Source organism: Liolophura sinensis, chromosome 1 (assembly GCF_032854445.1).
Source record: "Liolophura sinensis isolate JHLJ2023 chromosome 1, CUHK_Ljap_v2, whole genome shotgun sequence".
NCBI classification, from domain to species: domain Eukaryota; kingdom Metazoa; phylum Mollusca; class Polyplacophora; order Chitonida; family Chitonidae; genus Liolophura; species Liolophura sinensis.
Window position 1 is genome coordinate 95590309 of NC_088295.1, and position 23007 is coordinate 95613315.

At 41.9% G+C, this 23007-nt stretch overlaps 1 protein-coding gene across 1 annotated transcript in view; it reads left to right on the forward strand.

Moving 5' to 3' along the window:
* LOC135462183 (dynein axonemal heavy chain 9-like) overlaps nt 1–23007 on the forward strand; it is a 124716-nt gene that overhangs the window by 35370 nt on the left and 66339 nt on the right. Inside the window, 14 exon segments of the mRNA XM_064739578.1 lie at nt 2460–2603; nt 2864–2993; nt 3140–3469; nt 4296–4400; nt 4784–4900; nt 7445–7522; nt 10047–10298; nt 11229–11443; nt 12824–12981; nt 13711–13828; nt 16450–16563; nt 17089–17391; nt 18144–18314; nt 20000–20128. Coding sequence (XP_064595648.1) covers nt 2460–2603; nt 2864–2993; nt 3140–3469; nt 4296–4400; nt 4784–4900; nt 7445–7522; nt 10047–10298; nt 11229–11443; nt 12824–12981; nt 13711–13828; nt 16450–16563; nt 17089–17391; nt 18144–18314; nt 20000–20128 — 2364 coding nt within the window.

Genomic DNA, 23007 nt, shown 5'->3' on the forward strand with positions numbered 1-23007 from the left:
TGAACCTCTTCAGTACAGGTCAACGTGTGGGAAAATTTCCTAATATGAACTGCCAATCAACCATTATTCCCACCGAAACCATACAGTTGTGATTATTCAAAGGGACGGGTCACAGAAAATAAGTTATATAATTTGTCAGTGTTAAATTCTTTAAGCTGTCAGTTACGGACACGTGACTCTGAGCTCTCAGGAAACGTTAACATCTTATGGTGGTACATTATTTCAAAATTGTTGCAATGTATTAGTACATGTATGTGAAGCTTGTGATGGATATATTTCTACCGATGCGTCCATTTCCACACCTGCGAACACCATGTTCAGGTATGACAAATCTTTCACCTAAATGTTTTTTTTGATCACTTAACCGGACATACAGGATGTCTTGGACTCCAATCTCCGTTGACTTGATAAACCAGTTGTAGCTTCAGATTGAGCTCATATGTGATTGCTTGTCTTGTCTCCTGTCATGCCACATCCCATGCGTGTGTCCGATCGTTTGAACCAGACTTTTATGCCTACATTATGATAGCCGGCCGGCCGTTCCTAGAGATTGGACATGAACGGCATGGATCCTTCATCAGCACCTTGCCTGATCCAATGTTCCCACTTACAAGCTCTTCCCTAAGCCACATTTATGAAATGTTTGGATTACTATCATGACCATTACTTTAAAAAGTTGAAATCACTATCAAATTTCTTTTGTCAGGTGTGCATGTATCATAGCTCTGTATCGTCGATTGTTGTAGCTATGACATCCCAAAATTTACAGACCAAACTTTAGGTGAAATACACTATATATATATATATACAGTTAGCTAGCGTTTTATTGAGTGGCGCTCCGCCATCCCTCTGTGAAACCGTAGTACCTAGCGCCATGCCTAAAAATGTCCTTTGTAAATTTTTTTTTTCCATATTTTTAATATTCTGTCGAATAAAACAACGCTATGCACTATAATTCCCTCGTCAGATGATCTCTTACATACGTCTAGTTATTTTTGGCCTCCAATTCCCGAGAGCTGCTTCCAGATTGGAAACCCATTATTTAAGACATCTTGAGTGCCTGAGGCATGGTTTCCGAAGGTACTGAAATTGGCTCAGTTTTGTGACCTTGTCTAGCCATTGCATACTAAGTTGTAAATTACTCGTGTAGCGCCTCGAATGGCGATGCATTGAGTTGACACAGTAACATGCCGTGTTCAGCTTGCCTATCTAGAAAGCGTCGGTCCATCCTAGAACAGTGTTTTGAAGACAGGATGATTTCCCCATATAAAATTTCAGTGTAGCCTCCAAAGACAATATTTTAGCCTTTTAATTGGCTCCGAAAACAGGTGTTTTCAGGTGAAAGTTTGTCAAATACGCCAGTGCGCTGACTTTTAGTGCTGCTTACTACGAAGTCTCAGATTACCGTTAAACCTTACATAATTTTGATGTAGGAAATTATTTTCAGTCCACCCACAGTGCATGACCCCTGAAATTGACTGGCTGCCTTTGCTTTCTGTTAGGGGAATTTTTGCTACTTTAATATATGAAAGATTTTGTTGTCACAGTGACTACAGAAATGGTGGGCTTCAAAAATCAGTTTCAGTTAACATTTTATTATCCTGTAAGATATTTGACTGACTGATTGATTGTTGTTTTACGCCATACTCGTGATTATTTCACTCATATGACGGTAGGTCAGTATTGTCAGGTGGGTGAAGGTAGCCCCCGGAAGAAACCGGGGTAAACCACTGATCATTGGCATGTCACTGACAACTTCCCCACTTGTCTTAAGCAGCCCCGTTTGCACAGTTCTACAAGCGGCGGCATCCACCAAATCCCATGAAATTAACCACTAAACTGCCTGTGGTGGAATGAGAAAACTCCCTGCCGTGGTGACCCCAGTCTAACCCTGGTCGCCGGCATGGAAGTCTGGCACCATGGCCTGCTGGAGCAATTATGGTCAGATGTCATATCTGTCGAATCGGGTACGATTGCAAGCCTTGCGATTAAGCATCCCGTTTGAGTGTGAGGAGCACAAATCTTACTAAAATACAATATTTTAGGCCACTTAATTTATCCGGATGTTAGATGTAAGACTACCCATGTGACGTGACAAAAGCATTTCCCGCAATGCAAGTTTTCCGGCGAACGTGGCCCCCGGACGCCGGGCTCATTTGGCTGGGACGCTCTTCCCCCATGCCTTCAACAAATTCTAGCTAGGGGTCTGATATATATATATATGTTTATATGTATATAAGAAAGTACTGCCTTAAAATAATCTGAATAATAAATTGTATGTAAACATGGAGAGTTTATTAATTTCATCATTTTGCGACTAGACATGGAAAGAATGAATTTATGGAGCACTGAACAGTTAGGACTGAATTTGTCGTGTTAAAACCTAAGATTCTTTAATGATCCAGGGCCTGTATTACATATGACATGTGAGTAGCATCTTGGCCTGTCTTGTTTACCAGTGTCATGAGAGTCAGTTCGAGTACGGATGGGAGTACCAGGGTAGCGGCTACAGAGAGGTGATCACCCCAGCCACAGAGAGGGTGTTTGTCAGCATGACACAGGCAATAAAGGCGCACATGGCCAGCTTGTGTGTGGGCCCTGTGGTAAGTCCAACAGTCTTAATGTTGTCATACAGTTTTGTGTTTAAAATCAAGGTATTTGGAACCATATCCTGCATTCATATGTCTCCAGTTATACTTCTTAATTGATACTGTGCTTCTCTCTACCTGCAGGCCTATATGTTTTGGAACACAGTACAGTTGATGTCTTCTTTAACCTGTATTGAAGTCTGGTAATTGTCCATAGCAATGTTAGAATAGCCTCTTTTTCAGCCTTTAATATTACATACTTGTTTTGTTGACAGGAAAGTGGTCGCTTTAAGCAGATCCATGAGCTGAGTCGCAGGTTGGGCCAGCCTCTGTACACCTTCGTCTGTGGGCCGAAGATGGACCATGTCATGCTGCATGACATCTTCAGAGGACTGGCTTCAGCAGGTATGCTCTGCTTCTCTTTTGCCACACATCACAGATTATAGTATCCACAAATATACTTGTTCCTTTGCAATCTTGTTAAGCGTTTGTTTTCTCATGAGTAGATATTAATTAGAGATCTGACAGCACATCTCCTGCGTATGTTTCAGGCTCCTGGATCTGCTTCAGCAATCTGGACCGCCTGTCCCCAGCGGTGCTCAGTGTGTTAGCTGCCCTCCTGTCCACAGTGATGGACGGCCTCAGACAGGGAAAGACCGCCATACACCTGAAGTCCGAGGACATCCAGCTGATGCCAACTGGAGCCTGCTTTGCTCTACTGGACAGCGCTATGCCCCTACAGCCATGCAATCCAGACAGACTGCTGCTCTTGAACTCCACCATGTCCCAGCTGCCGGAGGCACTGCTCAAACAATTCAGGACGGTGTCTGTGTTACATCCAGATTTACAACTCACAGTCCAAGTGCTGCTGCTAAGTCAGGGTAGGTTACATGTCCATACACAGACTCATTAGTGCTTATGTAGTCTTCTGAGAAATGTAATTCTTCAACCATTTCGTGTGTTTGCAAGGTGTTTATTCAAACGTGTTCCATAGGCAGTAATCTGTGTAGACTGATAAAATTATATATTCTGTGAAGCTCTGAAATTGGCCAGTCTGTACGTTTCTGTTGAGATCCAGCTCTGAAGTATATTATTATGCATGTGTGAGATTTGAATCATGTGCTGTTCTTCTTTGAAAAGAACATCTGTGTTATAGTACATAAAGGAAACACAAGAGTTACCAAGAAACAAACATACAAAAAGTTGTAGTTATCTTATTGAAACATTTCATTGATAATCATGAAATATACTTCACATGTGGACACGGACATGCATGTACATGTATATTGTAATAAGACTGCAAGAATGATTAGGAAACTGTTAGATCAGTGATCCTCTGTAATGATTAATACTGTCAAACTCCAATGTGGAGAACTGGTCCTGTCCATTTGTGGAACATGTGCAGGGGTGATACATGTAACTACCCGGGATTAGACGGACAGATCTCTGGTTAATCAAGATAAGAGCTTATACTTTTGGTTTTGTAATGAACTTGTCAATAAATGTAAGTACATCCTCATCCACAGGGAATCAGAACCAGGTGCAAGACAACACACTTTCCAAACAGTTAAGCAAATTTAGATAGAAATGTGCATTATCATGAAAATAAGAAGTAAATAGGGGATATTTACAGAGTCAGAGTTGTATTGGATGAAACATTACATCGGTGTCATTTCACACTATTGTGTGTTTGGATTGTGTTGATAGGGTTTGAGTATGGGGAGGGCTTGGCTCAGAGAACCATGCAGCTGTACAACATGTGCAAGAACCTGCTGGGCACAAACGCTTTCATCAGAGAGACGGCTAACCTGGGTAAGTACTGAGTTGGGTGAGTTTAGACTAGTTCGACATCATACATGTACGTGTAAGTGAGATTACGTCTTTATCTTCTGTTAGGTGCACTTTGTGTTGGGATCTTCCTTAGGTGACTGGTATTTTTTGCTTAGAATTTCATACGGGTAGGTTCCTCAGACTTTAAATCTTTTGCAATTTAAAACTTTTAAAATGAACAAATGTTGTCTCAGTTATATATTTGTACATGGAAACACTCACGTTAATCCAGTTTTTGTTGTTTGAACAAGGCCATGATGACATTCATGCAGCCACATCATGATGATTCAAAGAAAGTCTCAGCAACGTACTAATATTAGATCTGTTGAGGATTGTACAAATTTCCCATGTTTCTATTTCGCCAGGGAGTGACCATGGAGGAGTCAGCAATGGCTGGAGTGTGCAGACTATGAAGTATATGGTGGCAGAGGCTGGGGCAGAGTTAGAACAATCCTTGGGTGAGAGTCAGGTGCCACATGATGGTAAGCTCAACACCACCTTATATATACCCCAGTCCCTTACTGAGAGTCAGGTGCCACATGATGGTAAGCTCAACACCACATTATACCCCAGTCCCTCACTTAGTGCCAGGTGCCACATGATGATAAGCTCAACACCACATTATACCCCAGTCCCTCACTTAGTGCCAGGTGCTACATGATGGTAAGCTCAACACCACCTTATATATGCCCCAGTCCCTCACTGAGAGCCAGGTGCCACATGATGGTAAGCTCAACACCACCTTATATATACCCCAGTCCCTTACTGAGAGCCAGGTGCCATATGATGGTAAGCTGAACACCTCCTTATGTCTACCCGAGTCCCTCACTGAGAGCCAGGTGCTACATGATGATAAGCTTAACACCTCCTTATATATACCCCAGTCCCTCACTGAAAGCCAGGTGCCACATGATGGTAAGCTCAACACCACCTTATATATACCCCAGTCCCTTACTGAGAGTCAGGTGCCACATGATGATAAGCTTAACACCACCTTATATGTACCCCAGTCCCACACTGAGAGCCAGGTGCCTTATGATGGTAAGCTCAACACCACCTTATATACACCCCAGCCCCTCACTGAGAGCCAGGTGCTACATGATGGTAAGCTCAACACCACCTTATACATACCCCAATCCCTAACTGAGAGTCAGGTGCCACATGATGGTAAGCTCAACACCACCTTATATATACCCCAGTCCTTCACTGAGAACCAGGTGCCACATGATGGTAAGCTCAACACCACCTTATATATACCCCAGTCCCTCACTGAGAGCCAGGTGCCACATGATGGTAAGTTCAACACCACCTTATATATACCCCAGTCCCTCACTGAGAACCAAGTGCCACATGATGGTAAGCTCATCACCACCTTATACATACCCCAGTCCCTCACTGATAGGCAGGTGCCACATGATGATAAGCTCAACACCACCTTATACATACCCCAGTCCCTCACTGAAAGCCAGGTGCCGTATGATGGTTAGATCAACACCACCTTATATATACCCCAGTCCCTCACTGAGAGTCAGGTGCCACAGGATAGTAAGCTCAACACCACCTTATATATACCCCACTCCCTCACAGAGAGCCAGGTGCCACATGATGGTAAGCTCAAGACCAGCTCATGCCCCAATCCCTCACTGAGAGTCCGGTGCCACATGATGGTAAGCTCAACACCACCTTATATATACCCCAGTCCCTCACTGATAGCCAGGTCCCACTGGATGTCAAGCTCAACACCCCAGCTATACACCTGTCCCTCACTGTGAGCCAGATGCCACAACACCAGCTTTCAGTCACTTTATATGAGAGCAGAAGCTTATGAACAGTAAGTACATGTACAGTAGCAAAACACGTATTTTGCAGCATCTGTGCCAGGATTGAGTTTCTGACATGTTATGTATCAGGACAGTGTTACTAACATGTTTAATGGAGCATAGGAATCAGTGTCTCATTCACATGATGGATTTGGGTGTTTATTCATGGTCCTAGAAGAATTACATTCTGTAGATACAGTATAAAGACACCATCAATGATCACAGTATGCTTTCTCCACCAGTGCACAAGTAAACCAAAGAACACTTTGTTTTATTGGGAGATGGGTTTTTCTCTTGTACAGTAATTCCAGGAGGTTACTGGTATAATCTCCGTGTTTGCCACAGAGGTGTAATCTCTCTGTTTGCCACTTTATGTCAAGTCAGCTGTTGTCCATCAGGAGTTTATCTGGTGTAACTCCAGTGGATTGATGGTACAACCTCTCTGTTTGCCACTTCATGCCAAGTCAGCTGTTGTCCATCAGGAGTTTATCTGGTGTAACTCCAGTGATGAATGGTACAACCTCTCTGTTTGCCAGTTTATGCCAAGTTGTCTGTTGTCCATCAGGAGTTTATCTGGTGTAACTCCAGTGGATGAATGGCACAACCTCTCTGTTTGCCACTTTATGCCAAGTTGTCTGTTCTCCATCAGGAGTTTTCTTCTGTAACTCTAGTGGATGAATGGCACAACCTCTCTGTTTACCAGTTTGTGCCAAGTTGTCTGTGGTCCATCAGGAGTTTATCTGGTGTAACTCCAGTGGATGAATGGCACAACCTCTCTGTTTGTCAGTTTATGCCGAGTTGTCTGTTGTCCATCAGGAGTTTATCTGGTGTAACTCCAGTGGATGAATGGCACAACCTCTCTGTTTGCCAGTTTATGCCAAGTTGTCTGTTCTCCATCAGGAGTTTTCTTCTGTAACTCCAGTGAATGAATGGCACAACCTCTCTGTTTGCCAGTTTATGCCAAGTTGTCTGTTCTCCATCAGGAGTTTATCTGGTGTAACTCCAGTGGATTAATGGTGTAACCTCTCTGTTTACCAGTTTATGCCAAGTTGTCTGTTCTCCATCAGGAGTTTATGTGGTGTAACTCCAGTGGATTAATGGTGTAACCTCTCTGTTTACCAGTTTATGCCAAGTTGTCTGTTCTCCATCAGGAGTTTATGTGGTGTAACTCCAGTGGATTAATGGTGTAACCTCTCTGTTTACCAGTTTATGCCAAGTTGTCTGTTCTCCATCAGGAGAAGGAGGAACAGGAAGATGCTGATAAGGAATCACCACAGCCTCCAGGTAACTCCCCTCTTCTCTACATTCGTCCATTCCCATCGCTGTCTCATGCAAATGTCTGCTCATGTATCTGTCTATTCATATAGTGTCTGTTCATGTAATTGTGAGTTCATACAGTGTCTGTTCATGTAATTGTGAGTTCCTCCAGTCTCTGTTCATGTAATTGTCTATTCATACAGTCGCTGTTTATGTAACTGTCTGCTTATACAGTCTCTGTTCATGTAACTGTCCGTTCACACAATCCCTGTTCATGTGACTCTCTGTTAATGTAGTTTCTGGTCATGTAACTGTGTTTATGTAGTCTCTGTTCATTCAGTCTCTGTTCACTTTACTGTCTGTTTAGGCAGTCTCTGTTCATGTAACTGTCTGTTGATGCAATTACGGGACTTAGGCAGTCTCTGTTCATGTAACTGTCTGTTGATGCAATTATGGGACTTTTCATTTAACTGTCTATTCATATAGCCTCTGTGTTCTCACAATTATCTGTTTATGTAACTGTCTGTTCATACAACTGCATGCTCCTACAACTCTGTGTTCACACAACTGTCTGTTTATATCACTCTATACAACTGTGTTCATACAACTGTATGCTCTCACAACTTTGTTCACGCAACTGTGTATTCATACAACTGACTGTTCACACAAATGTCTGTTCATATAACTGTTCACACAAACTGTGTTCATACAATTGTTTACACAACTGTCTGTTCATATCACTCTATACAACTGTGTGTTCTCAACAGTCTGTTCATACAACTGTATGCTCTCACAACTGCCTGTTCATACAACTGTCTGTTCACACAACAGTGTCTTCATACAACTGACTGTTCATCTTTCAAGTATACAGCCTTCAGTCCCATGTACATGTGTATACATGTATACTGTCAGTTCATACATGTGGTCATGTGAGCTAAAGATTCAGGAGTACACTGTACATGTATGACCTTAACCCCCAAGCACGCAAAGATGCCGGTGTGAAATACTCATGACTACATATATCACTATATTCTTGAGAACGCTAATCAATCAAACATCAGTGTGCAATATTCATGAGAATGGGTATTTAATACCAGTCACTTGAAGTATACTTTACATGTAGTAAATTGGATTGGGTAAATGGTGTCTGAGGTGCCACATTCAGCCATGGCTGTATGTTAAGTGGTTCATGTACATGTATGTGAGGTAGTACGTGTGCATCTATGTTAGGTGGTACATATACATGTACATTTATGTTTGCTGGTACATGTACGTGTATGTTAGATGGTACGTGTAGATGTATGTTTGCTGGTACGTGTATGTTAGGTGGTACATGTATGTTTGCTGGAGTGTACATGTCTTTTAGGTGACACATGTACATGTATGGTTGCTGGTACATGTATGTGTATATTGTGTAGTTTGTGTATGTGTATGTTAATTGATATGTGTACATTTATGTTACGTCTATGTTAGGTGGTACTTGGATGTGCATGTTAGATGGTACATGTATGTTTTGTGGTACATGTATGTTTGGTGGTACATGTATGTGTGTGCTAGGTGGTATGTGTATGTGTGTGCTAGGTGGCACATGTGTGTGTGTGCTAGGTGGCACGTGTATATGTTAGGTGGTACATGTATGTGTGTGCAAGATGGTACGTGTATGTTAGATGGTATGTGTATATGTATCTAGGTGGTACATGTATGTGTGTGCTAGGTGGTACATGTATGTGTATGCTACATGTGCTTGGTACGTGTACATGTGTGTTTGCTGGTACATGTACGTGTATGTTAGGTGGTACGTGTATGTTAGGTGTTGCATGTATCTAGTTGGTACGTGTATGTTTACTTGTACATGTGTGTGTATGTTAGCTGGTATGTGTATGTTTGCTGGTATGTGTACGTTAGGTAGTACATGTACATATATGTTAGGTTGTACATGTGTATGAATTGGTACATGTATGTTAGGTAATACATGTACATGTATGTTAGGTGGTACGTGTATGTTAGGTGGTACGTGTATGTTAGGTGGTACGTGTATGTTACATGTAGGTGGTACGTGTATGTTAGGTGGTATGTGTACATGTGTGTTAGGTGGTACGTGTATGTTAGGTGGTATGTGTACATGTATGTTAGGTGGTATGTGTACATGTATATTAGGTGGTATGTGTACATGTATGTTAGTTGGTACATGGACGTGTACATTAGGTGGTATGTGCAAGTGTATGTTAGGTGGTATGTGTACATGTTTGTTAGGTGGTACATGGACGTGTATGTGAGGTGGTACGTGCACGTGTATGTTAGGTGGTATGTGTACATGTATGTTAGGTGGTATGTGTACATGTATTTCGGTCAGCTAGCCGACATACATATCGTTAATATCTCATAGGCTTCACTCAGTTTTATCCACAAGTTAACATCATGCTAGTAAAAATATTGTCAAGTGCATAAGAGGTTGAACACTATCAGCATAAATAACAGTCAATAAGGATGATTTGTGGCCAAAGGTCCCATTATAATGGTGGTTATAAGTGTGTTATTACTCACTATGCAGGTCCACCCAGCAGGGCCAGGCTAGAGGAGAATGCCTTAGTGTTTGCTCTCCGCAATGCCTTCATGCCTCGACTTCAGAATCGAGATGCCAGTATCTTTGCCAGCCTGCTAGTAGACTTGTGGCCAGACACAGATGTCCCTCTGGAGCTTGTAGCACAGTCAGACAGCTCTGAGAATGAAACCTTTGCAGCCCTCAACTCCAAGTACCGCATCAAATCTCCCAAGAGTTCTATCTCTCACAGGTCACTCAGAGGTTGGTAACTGATATGGTCTGGTGATGATAATCCAACCAGAGTTCTGTTAGAGGTCAGTAACTGGTATGGTTTAGTGATGATAATCCAATCTAAGATGACTCAGAGGTTGGTAACTGATATGGTTTAGTGATGATAATCCAACCAAAGATCACACAGAGGTTGGTAACTGACAAGGTGTAGTGGTGATAATCCAACCAAAAATCATCTTCCTCCATTATGGTATATGACCACATGTCTTCCCCCATTATAGTATGTGACCACACATCTTCCACCATTATGGTATATGACCACATGTCTTCCTCCATTATGGTATATGACCACATGTCTTCCTCTGTTATGGATGTGACCACATGTCTTCCTCCATTATGGTATATGACCACACATCTCCGATCAGTATGGTATATGACCACATGTCTTCCTCCATTATGGTATATGACCACATGTCTTCCTCTGTTATGGATGTGACCACATGTCTTCCTCCATTATGGTATATGATCACATGTCTTCTTCTGTTATGGATGTGATCTCATGTCTTCCTCCATTATGGTATATGACCACACATCTCCGATCAGTATGGTATATGACCACATGTCTTCCTCCATTGCGGTGCGCAAGTGGAAAGTTTGCCAAAGGTCAGTGAACATCCAGGCACTCCCGTCTTGTCCGCCTATAACAGTGACCGCAAGCGTAGAAGTGAAAACTCATAGCTCCTGACTCTGTAAAACACAGATAAATTACAGCTTCTGCTGTCTTCATGCTGTTGAAAATATTTATATTTTTCTTGATATAGGATGAGTGATTGGGAATGGAATTCTGTGCACATGTACATTTATGCTCCACTCATGTATTACGCTGCATCTGACCTCTGACCTGTTGTGTTACCTGTTCAGCGCGCCCTCTATACGACAACCTGTATTTGTTTCCTGCAGAGTCTTTGAACTTGAACACTCCAGTGGTAAGGCTGTCCTCAGTGCTGACAGCCCCTATAGTAGGGGCTAGTCAGATCAATATGGGATCACGAGACACACTGACTGACATGACGGATGCCATCGCGGTGGCCACTAATGAGCTGAGCCTACTGCCCGGAGCTGCCTTCCAGGCGCGTGTGCTACAGCTGTCCCAGATGAACATCTCACACCAAACAGTAAGCTCCACGTCTTATTTTTTGCTTTACTGCCGCTGTATGTGAATGAGGGGTTTCAGAATATTTGTGCATACAGCTACACTAATAATTCACTCCAGACCATGCAGTGTAACTTAAAGCTGGAAATGCTGTCATTCCTTTGATGACATGCAGTGATTTCTGACAGAGTTTCTCCATGGTTTACCCTGACAGGGTTTCTCCATGCTTTACTCTTACAGGGTTTCTCTTTGGTTTACTCTTACTGGGTTTCTCCAAGGTTTAGTCTGACAGTTTCTTCATGGTTTACCGGACAGGATTTCTCTGGTTTTCTCACGCTCTGAGGGTTTCTCTGTGGTATACTCTGACATTCAAAAAATGCTAATGATGCTTCTAGGGCCCTTCATAAAGTGCCTTAGGTGCACTTAGAAGCGCACAGAGAGCCTATCTGGAGCTCCCTGCAAGCCTCGCTGGAGCGCACATGAAGCCCTTGTGGCACGCACAAGAAGCACCTCTGGGGTAGCAAGTAGCTTTTGAATTTCCATTTCTTTCATTACTACTTGCGTCTTCAAGCTCTGGAACCTTTCTGTTTCGATTTCTTTAAGACATGGTGGAAGTCACCATATGAAAGGTACATGGCAAGTTTTAAACCCATGTAGAGCAATTGCTTGTTTGCAGAGAAGTGGAACCCTGATGCTGTTCTATCGTTTTTATGTCCACATTGCTGTGTCCAGGTAGTAGGCCTCAACATTATGGAAGGAATATGGATTTCTTCATTTAAAATTATTAGGTTTGTTTACATTTCATGAACAAGTGATACAGTGAAATGTTATATATGTGTTGTTTTTATTATAATTGAATATATATTATATTGAATGATTTTGTCATGGAAATAGTTATTAATTGAATTTTAGCTCTATTTTGGGATTAATTTAAGGCCTCATTTTTTGCGGTATAAAAACTGCCCATGTTTGTAGAGGGCCTCTAAAGCCCCTTCTACTAGGCTGCTCAGAGTAAAAGTTTGTGAAGCACCTCTGAAGCCCCCCATTCCGTCTGAATAATTGTCGAAGTTTCAGAAGCGCTTGTGAAGCCCCTTGTATAGGCTGAAAGGAAGTCGAAAAATTGTCCAATTTTGGGAAGTGCCCCTGAAGCCCCCCATACTAGGCTGTTTAGGAGCAAAAAAAATACTGCTCTCAGACGCTTCAAATGAAGCACATGGGAAGCGCTTTATAAGCACTGGGGCTTTGGAAGGAGCGCTCTAAGCCTGTTGGAAGAGCCTCTACTCCCCTGTGGAGCACATCTGAAGTACGGTGCTTCAGCTGGATCTATTATCTGCACCTTTTCTGGGTGGGTGTGTTGATAGGTGTATGTAGCCACTACATAAAATGGTGACTGTTGGTACAGGTGTTTGTGGTGGGTCCAGCTGGCTGTGGTAAAAGTGAATGTATTAAAGCATTTGCTGTAGCAGAGAGAGAGCGTGGCAAGACAATCAACATACAGAGTGTTTACACAAAGGCATTGGAGTCCCAGGAACTCATGGGGTACCTCAATCCTGCCAACAAGTAAGTCAACAGTTAACAGCATTCACATATGATCTTATTTGGCATGCGGTGAAAAGTTAGCCCACTCTCTGCAGTAGAATAAGACTTCAGAACTGCCACATCAGAACACAGTGTACATGTAAGCTATGAAGCAGTTTGTTTCCAAATGTCAGGTAAGCCCTGGCTAACTGATATCACTGAAAGTTCTCTTGACAATGAAGTCACATGCACACAGACCGTGTGTTTCCAGATGCAGTTATTAGGTTTGCCAGTCACTTGCATTTCTTCAGGCATCCTGTGTTTCCTTCAGACATCCTGGTTTTACTTTAGGCATCCTGTGTTTCCTCCAGGCAACCTGCGTTTCCTCCAGGCATCCTGTGTTTCCTTCATTCATCCTGGGTTTTCTTCAGGCATCCTGGGTTTCCTTCACTCATCCTGGGTTTCCTTCACTCATCCTGGGTTTTCTTCAGGCATCCTGGGTTTCCTTCACTCATCCTGGGTTTCCTTGAGGCATCCCAGGTTTGTTTCAGGCATCATCCCAGGTTTCCTTCACTTTTAACCTGACCACAGTGAAGAGAATTGAAAAATTCTACAGTGTAACATTTAAAATGAGTTGTATCATCAAAACACGTGAATTAATTTCAAGTTTTAGTTACTTGTAGCTTGCTGTTTCATTGGGAAAACAGTTTGTTTTATTTTATTTTATTTTGGAGGTAAATATTGCACTGCTGGACTTGTGTGTGCTTACAGGGAATGGAAGGACGGACTGATGGCCTCTTTGTTAAGAAAGTTCTGTATCCAGCCTGTGGGTGGTAGCAGTGATCTGCCAACAAAACCTGTCATCAAGATGCTACAATTAGATGGAGATGTAAGTGTTTTTTTGCACTAGGCGTTTTCAGAGCTCAAGGCCAAATGGAAACAGTCTGCTTATATAATGTGGGATTACTACATTGTTGTATGTCAGATAAATCCATGTTGTCAAACTGATTCACAGGCACTGTCACTTTAGATTCTAGGTCCAGGGCTCTTAAATGCATTTTAAGGGCCAAGTGCTCCTAAATTTCTGGTTGAGCCCCTTCAAAGTGATGTCATTATGAAGTGTATTTCACTCAGCTATAGCTCTGTCCAAGGTTCATGGGAAGTCTGTGTGGAGTGTAGTTCACTAAACTACTTCATGGGTAGTCCGTGTGGAGTGTAGCGTCAGCTAGTTCTTAGTAAGCTCGTGTGGAGTATAGTTCACTCAGGTAGTTCATGGGAAGTCCTTGTCGAGTGCAGTTTACTCACCTTCACAGGATGTGTCAGTGTGTAGTGTAGTTCACTCGGCTAGTTCAGGGATATGTCCCTGTGCAGTGTAGCTCACAGGATATGTCACTGTGGAGTGTAGTTCACAGGATGTGTCACTGGAGTGTACTTTACTCAGCTAGTTCACAGGGTGTGTCACTGTGGAGTGAGTTCTCAGTTGTGTAGTTCACTCAGCTAGTTCAGGTGATGGCCCCTGTGGAGTGCAGTTCATGGGATGTGTCATTGTGGAGTGTAGTTCACTCGTCTACAAGTTCACAGGAAGTGTCACTGCAGAGCGTAGATCACAGGACATGTCACTGTGGAGCATAGTTCACAGGATGTGTCACTGCGGAGCGCAGTTCACAGGACGTGTCACTTTTGAGTGTACATGTAGTTAACTCAGCTAGTTTACTGGATGTGTCCCTGTCTGGATAGTCTCTGAGGTGTTTCACTGCGGAGTTTACTTCACTGGATGTGTCACTGTGGAGTGTAGTTCACAGGATGTGTCACTGTGGAGTGTAGTGCACGGGATGTGTCACTGTGGAATGTAGTTCACGAGATGTGTCACTTTGGAGTGTACTTCAGGGGATGTGTCACTGTAGGGTGTAGTTCACGGGATGTGTCGCTGTGGAGTGTAGTTCACGGGATGTGTCATTGCGGAGTTTACTTCACTGAATGTATCACTGTGGAGTGTAGTTCACAGGATGTGTCACTGTGAAGTGTAGTTCACTGGATTTGTCACTGTGGAGTGTAGTTCACGGGATGTGTCACTGTGGAGTGTAGTTGACAAGATGTGTCACTGTGGTGTTTATTTCACTGGATGTGTCACTGTGGAGTGTAGTTTACGAGATGTGTCACTGTGGTGTTAACTTCACAGGATGTGTCACTGTGGAGTGTAGTTTACGGGATGTGTCACTGTGGAGAGTAGTTTACGAGATATGTATGTGGAGTGTAGTTCACGGGATGTGTCACTGTGGAGTGTAGTTCACAGGATGTGCTACTCCAGAGTGTAGTTCACAGGATGTGTCACTGTGGAATTTACTTCACAGGATGTGTCACTGTGGAGTGTAGTTCACGAGATGTGTCACTGTGGAGTTTACTTCACGGGATGTGTCACTGTGGAGTGTAGCTTACGGGATGTGTCACTGTGTGTGTAGTTTACGGGATGTGTCTCTGTGGAGTGTAGTTCACAGGATGTGTCACTGTCGAGTTTACTTCACAGGATGTGTCACTGTGGAGTGTAGTTTACGAGATGTGTCACTGTGGTGTTTATTTCACAGGGTGCGTCACTGTGTGTGTAGTTTACAGGATGTGTTACTGTGGAGTGTAATTTATGAGATGTGTCACTGTGGAGTGTAGTTCACATGATGTGTCACTGTGGAGTGTAGTTCACGAGATGTGTCACTGTGGAGTGTAGTTCACAAGATGTGTCACTGTGGAGTTTACTTCACGGGATTTGTCACTGTGTGTGTAGTTTACAGGATGTGTCAATGTGGAGTGTAGTTTACGGGATGTGTCAGTGGAGTTTACTTCACAGGATGTGTCACTGTGGAGTGTAGTTCACGAGATGTGTCACTGTGGTGTTTATTTCACGGGATGTGTCACTGTGTGTGTAGTTTACGGGATGTGTCACTGTGGAGTGTAGTTTATGAGATGTGTCACTGTGGAGTGTAGTTCACAGGATGTGATGTGTCACTGTGGAGTTTATGTCATGGGATGTGTCACTGTGGAGTGTAGTTTATGAGATGTGTCACTGTGAAGTTTACTTCACAGGATGTGTCACTGTAGAGTGTAGTTTACGAGATGTGTCACTGTGGTGTTTATTTCACGGGATGTGTCACTGTGTGTGTAGTTTACAGGATGTGTCACTGTGGAGTGTAGTTTATGAGATGTGTCACTGTGCAGTGTAGTTCATGATGTGTCACTGTGGAGTTTACTTCACAGGATGTGGCACTGTGGAGTGTAGTTCACGAGATGTGTCACTGTGGAGTGTAGTTCACAGGATGTGTCACTGTGGAGTTTGCTTCACAGGATGTGTCACTGTGGAGTGTAGTTTACGACGTGTGTCACTGTGGAGTGTAGTTTACGAGATGTGTCACTGTGGAGTGTAGTTTAGGGGATGTGTCACTGTGGTGTTAACTTCACTGGATCTGGTTACACTCACATGGTGTATGAAGTCATTAAAATGTTCTTCTCCCTTTGTCACAGGTGGACCCGGGCCAGATGGATCTGTTGCAGTCTGTCTTCATTAACGATGGAACAGTGGTTCTGGGGAACAACGAGAGAATTACTCTGACAGAAAACATACGTTTTATCTGGGAGGTAAGCCTTGTGTTAATGAGAATTAAATTTTGCTGACAAAAAACATGCACTTCATCTGGGAGGAGTATTTGGGAAGGTCTGCCAGCAACCTGCGAATGGTCGTGGGTTTCCCCCCGAGCTCTGCACGGTTTCCACCCACCATAGTGCTGGCCGCCATCGTATATGTGAAATATTCTTGAGTACGGCGTAACACACCAATCAAATACATAAATAAATATTCATCTGGGAGGTAAGTGTTGTGTTGATGCGAAATGAATTTTGCTGACAGAAAACATGCATTTCATCTGGGAGATAAGCATTGTGTTGCCGAAAATTAAATTTTGCTGACAGAAAACATACACTTCATCTGGGAGGTAAGCATTGTGTTGATATGTATTTCAATGTGTACTAAAGCCATGTACTTGTTTGTTCTCTGATAGATGGAGTCACTCAGCAGTGTGAACCCCATCACTACTTGCCAGTGTGTGTTACTCATGAGGCATTTCTATGTGTACTAAAGCCATGTGCTTGTCTGTTCTCTGATAGATGGAGTCACTCAGCAGTGTGAGCCCATCGGTGCTTGCCAGTGTGGGTGTGTTACTCATGAGTACATCAGACGTGGGCTGGAAGTTGATGCTGATGCAGTGGTTACAGCGCCGACCTGAAGCAGACAAGGAGCTGATCATGGGGCTGTGTGATGTGTACATCCCACCTCTGGTGGCCTACCTGGACCAGTGTACCACTCCAGCCATGTTTGGGGTTTCAAGGGCTCGCACTCTTCCCCAGTACAAGAGAGTGATTGGTCACTCCTTTGAGAACATGGTCTCTACATTTTGTTCTGTTCTGGAGGTAGGCTTAGTACAACCTGGACTTTGGCAACGCAGTCATCTTACAGAGAAAACTCAACAAGTTACAAATCATCTTCATTGAATACTTGGAATAGAAATGATTTCATACGCAGAAAAATCAAGAGCAGCAGAAATATTGGCTCAAGTGAGACACACACTCACCGCTGATCCAGACTAGCTAGATGGTAGAGGGGCGGGTGTAGTCGTCCTTAGTGAGTTTACCTCCAACTCCAGCCAGTATTTTGTCTGGTCTGGATTTATCAGTGTAGGAAATCATGTTGATTGAAAGCTTAACAATAGACAGTTGAAGTCTCCATATTTTTTTTTATTGAATTTACAGTTTTAGCACAGGCATTCTTCTATCAGTCATAAACTTTAATGGATGTTCCAATCCCCAGGATCATCAAGTGATTTTCAATAGATCTTCAATAGACAAAATTTCAGTCATTAAACTTGGTATGTTCCTTTCTTTTATTTTAGCTGAAATTTGTTTACCAGAATTTATGTTGGTAAGCAATCTTTTGACCTTGTTACATAAGAAATAACAATTTTAAAGCGATTTGAAATTTTGACTTCTATTAAAGTCTGTAGGATGGATTCATGATCCCGGGGCCAGGTTAATATTAAACTGCTAAACCAGTTTTTAAAATGACATCCAACTAGAAAGTATAGGAAGCAAGTCATTTTTATGTGTGTGTATAAGCAGAGGAAGACCGATGATCAGCATATTAACAGCTGTTGTTTTGGCCACAGACTCTGGTCGCCCCGTATGTGGACCTCAGTGATGTGGAGTATGAGAGATACTTTAACTTGGCCTGCATTTGGGCATTTGGAGGCACGCTGGCGGTGGAGCATCGGGAGTCGTTCAGCCAGTGGTGGAGGGAACAGTTTGACCAGTATGTGGACTACCCAGAAAATGGAACGGTAAGAGTAATCAAGCACACATCAGCTCTTAATGTTAACAATGGAGATGAGTGTGTATTGTCTTGTACCTTGGATGCAGATGAATGTTTATTGTCTTGTACCTTGGATGCTGATAAAGACTGATTGTTTTGTACCTTGAATGCAAATGAATGTTTCTTGTCTTGTACCTTGGATGCAGATGAATATTTATTGTCTTGTATCTTGGATGCAGTTGAGTGTGTATTGTCTTGTACCTTGGATGCAGATGAGTGTGTATTGTCTTGTACCTTGGATGCAGATGAATGTTTATTCTCTTATACCTTGTATGCAGATGAGTGTGTATTGTATCGTACCTTGGATGCAGATGAGTGTGTATTGTCTTGTACCTTGTATGCAGATGAATGTTTATTCTCTTGTACCTTGTATGCAGATGAATGTTTATTCTCTTGTACCTTGGATGCAGATAAAGGTTTGATGTCTTGTACCTTGGATGCAGATAAGTGTTTATTTTCTTGTACCTTGGATGCTGATAAAGGCTGATTGTTTGGTACCTTGAATGCAATTGAATGTTTCTTGTCTTGTACCTTGTATGCAGATGAATGTTTATTGTCTTGTACCTTGTATGCAGATGAATGTTTATTCTCTTGTACCTTGGATGCAGATAAAGGTTTGATGTCTTGTACCTTGGATGCAGATAAGTGTTTATTGTCTTGTACCTTGGATGCAGATGAATGTTTATTTTCTAGTACCTTGGATGCTGATAAAGGCTGATTGTTTGGTACCTTGAATGCAATTGAATGTTTCTTGTCTTGTACCTTGTATGCAGATAAGTGTTTATTCTTTTGTACCTTGGATGCAGATAAAGGTTTGATGTCTTGTACGTTGTATTCAGATGAGTGTTTATTCTCTTGTACCTTGTATGCAGATAAAGGTTTGATGTCTTGTACCTTGGATGCAGATAAGTGTTTATTGTCTTGTACCTTGTATGCAGATGAATGTTTATTCTCTTGTACCTTGGATGCAGATGAAGGTTTGATGTCTTGTACCTTGGATGCAGATAAGTGTTTATTGTCTTGTATCTTGTATTCAGATGAATGTTTATTCTCTTGTACCTTGGATGCAGATAAAGGTTTGATGTCTTGTACCTTGGATGCAGATAAGTGTTTATTGTCTTGTACCTTGTATGCAGATGAATGTTTATTCTCTTGTACCTTGGATGCAGATAAAGGTTTGATGTCTTGTACCTTGTATGCAGATAAAGGTTTGATGTCTTGTACCTTGGATGCAGATAAAGGTTTGATGTCTTGTACCTTGTATGCAGATGAATGTTTATTCTCTTGTACCTTGTATGCAGATGAATGTTTATTGTCTTGTACCTTGTATGTAGATGAATGTTTATTCTCTTGTACCTTGGATGCAGATAAGTGTTTATTCTCTTGTACCTTGGATGCAGATAAAGGTTTGATGTCTTGTACCTTGGATGCAGATAAAGGTTTGATGTCTTGTACCTTGGATGCAGATAAAGGTTTGATGTCTTGTACCTTGGATGCAGATAAAGGTTTGATGTCTTGTACCTTGTATGCAGATGAATGTTTATTCTCTTGTACCTTGGATGCAGATGAATGTTTATTTCCTTGTACCTTGTATGTAGATGAATGTTTATTCTCTTGTACCTTGGATGCAGATAAGTGTTTATTTCCTTGTAGGTATTTGATTATGTGATTGACAACGAGAACCACATGTTTACCAAATGGACGGAGTTGTTGCCCCTGTACAGCGCACCCCCAAATCTGGGAATCCCGGCCGATGCCTTTGTACACACCGTGAACAATGAGGTGAGAACACATGTATCACTTAGGTTTGCACTAAATGTTGGGCTGTAAATAGACTGTCCACTCTATTATGAAGATTTTGTCCCAACTTAGGGACCATCCCCAAAAATCATTGCATTCATTCCGTTTTTTTTGTCTCCAAAAAAAACAAATCCAAACTACACCCTTTGTTTGCAACATTCGGTTTAAATGATTTAAAGGAGCCAAATGTATTCCTGTATCAGTCGCCCACTGCATAGTGACACGCTTAACCATGGTTGTGTAAACCGACGATTGGTAACATGGCTATCAATGCGAGCCTACATCGGATAACAGATCTGAAGAAACAACAACAGTGGCTCCACTCGTGAAACTTTTCACCAAGAAAGCTCAAGTTTGGCACATACATACTTTGATGATATTCCCAAGCCCACCAATACCAAGTATATAGGCCTAAATATGTGGTCGGACAAACTGTATGTAGGTCTGGATATGTCAAAAACGCATGCACATGTGTCCAATCATGCTAGTTCCTGCCGTACCACCGGAGGTTTTGTAAAAGTCTATGTCGAGTGCTGACTACTATACTGTGCAATGGATGATGGTTCAGATTTGGGAAAATCTTAGCTTAAGATCCAATATCTAAGAATATTTAAGTCACTTAATGTGAAATGTAATAGCCAGCCTTGTGACTCGGGATGTAGCCCAGGCCATCCTGCAGACGTTGATGATGCCTGCTCATGAGCTCTGCTTCCGACTGATTAAAAGTTTTCATTGTCATATGTAAGATTAGGAGCAGGTGTCAGCATCTACTCACACCAAACCTTAGTGAAATAAAATATGTAGAAATGGTCATACCAGCGGGCTTAGAGATGGTTACTAAAGGCTGCTTAAAACCTCTGCAGGATACATACAAGCTGTCAACATTCAGCTTTTGTATGAAGTCTTGGATAATATTTTCATTATGCTTTTTGTTGTGTGTTTGTCATCTGCTAATAATTTCTAAAATAAATATGAAGTGGTTGTCGTGCAGTCTGATTTTGTAATCCATACATATTGTAGAGTTTTTGTATCAGTCTTGTGCAAGTGAAAAGTATCTTCAGTTAAATCCAGTCTGAAATAATTAAGTGAGGGTTCCAAGGGATTGGAACGTAAGTAACATATTCCTGGAAATTTGTTATACATTACTGCATTATTCATATCTTCAAGCATACATTTAAAATAACTGGTGTATATATAAATACTTATATGGATTACATGTTGGCAACTCTGCACTGAATTTACCACAGACATTATTAGGACAGATATCATGTTGTCTCGAGGATTGAGGGATACCTTCCACCCACAACCTCAGCTGTCCCAGGGCTGCAGGTGCCTGATGAAATGTATGTGGTTTGCTTGTGATGGATGATAGGTTCTTCAATATGTATACTCAAACTTGCCCTCCACAATTTCTAAGCGAGTTCTGATGGAAATCCTGAAATCAGGCCTTTCATCTTTTCAGTTTGGTTGAACCGCTCGAACTTTGTTGTCAACCGAGTAAACTTTGTTTATACTTTCTATCAAATTGCATATAGCCTTTCCCAGCAATTTTAACCTAATCCTGTCAACATACGCAGAGATTGATAAATTCTTCCAACATAGTATGATAACAGTGGGCTTTGAGCTATTTATTTGATTGGTGTTTTAAGCCATACTCGTGAATATTTGAGTTATACAGCAGTGGCAAGCATTGGGTTATGAAGTCATTATGATAGAAGTTCACACGACATTAATGGTGGCATTGGGTTATGAAGTCAGTATGGTAGATGTGCACACTACATGAATGGTGACAGTAGGTTTTGAAGTCATTATGATAGAAGTGCACACTACATGAATGATGGCATTGGGTTATGAAGTCATTATGATAGAAGTGCACACTACATGAATGGTGGCAGTGGGTTATGAAGTCATTATTATAAAAGTGCACACTACATGAATGGTGGCATTGGGTTATGAAGTCATGATAGAAGTGCACACTACATGAATGGTGGCATTGGGTTATGAAGTCAGTATGGTAGAAGTGCACGCCATATGAATGGTGACAGTAAGTTTGAAGTCATTATGATAGAGGTGCACACTACATGAATGGTGGCATTGGGTTATGAAGTCATTATGATAGAAGTGCACTCTACCTGAATGGTGGCATTGGTTTGTGAAGTCAAGATCATAAGTGCACACTACATGAATGGTGCCATTAGGTTATGAAGTCAGTATGATAAAAGTGCATAATAAAAGTGCATACTACATGAATGGTGGCATTGGGTTATGAAGTCATTATGATAGAAGTGCACACTACATGAATGGTGACAGTAGGGTTTGAATTCATTATGATAGAAGTGCACACTACATGAATGGTGCCATTGGGCTATGAAGTCAGTAAGATAGAAGTGCACACTATGTAAATGCTATACTTCGTTTGCCTTCAAATACACCAAGAAATAAATTAGAAACAGCCATTGTTAACTTAATCTATTTATTTTAGAATATAGTTTTTAAAGTTGAATAATTTTCAGCAAATTGATGCCCTCCCAATGGGCCTGCCCCCACCTCCTGAAGGGAGTACTGGGAAGACATTTACTGGCATGTAAATCATGCCACATAACAATTGACTCATTGGATACATTACGTTTTTGTTTACTAAAAGGTAAGAAAACTAAAATAAAAACTGATTCATAAAATAATTTGGTATTTAATTTACTGCCTTGTGAATGTGTCATGTAGGAAAAATAAACACAGCTGGGCTGTATCCTGTCATTTTTGATCCGTGAAGCGGCACGTGTCGTGTTTGACACTACCAGCGGTGCTAGCGGAACTACTTTCGCCAGACCTGCTCTTTCTATAGCTCTTGGTAATAATCAGCT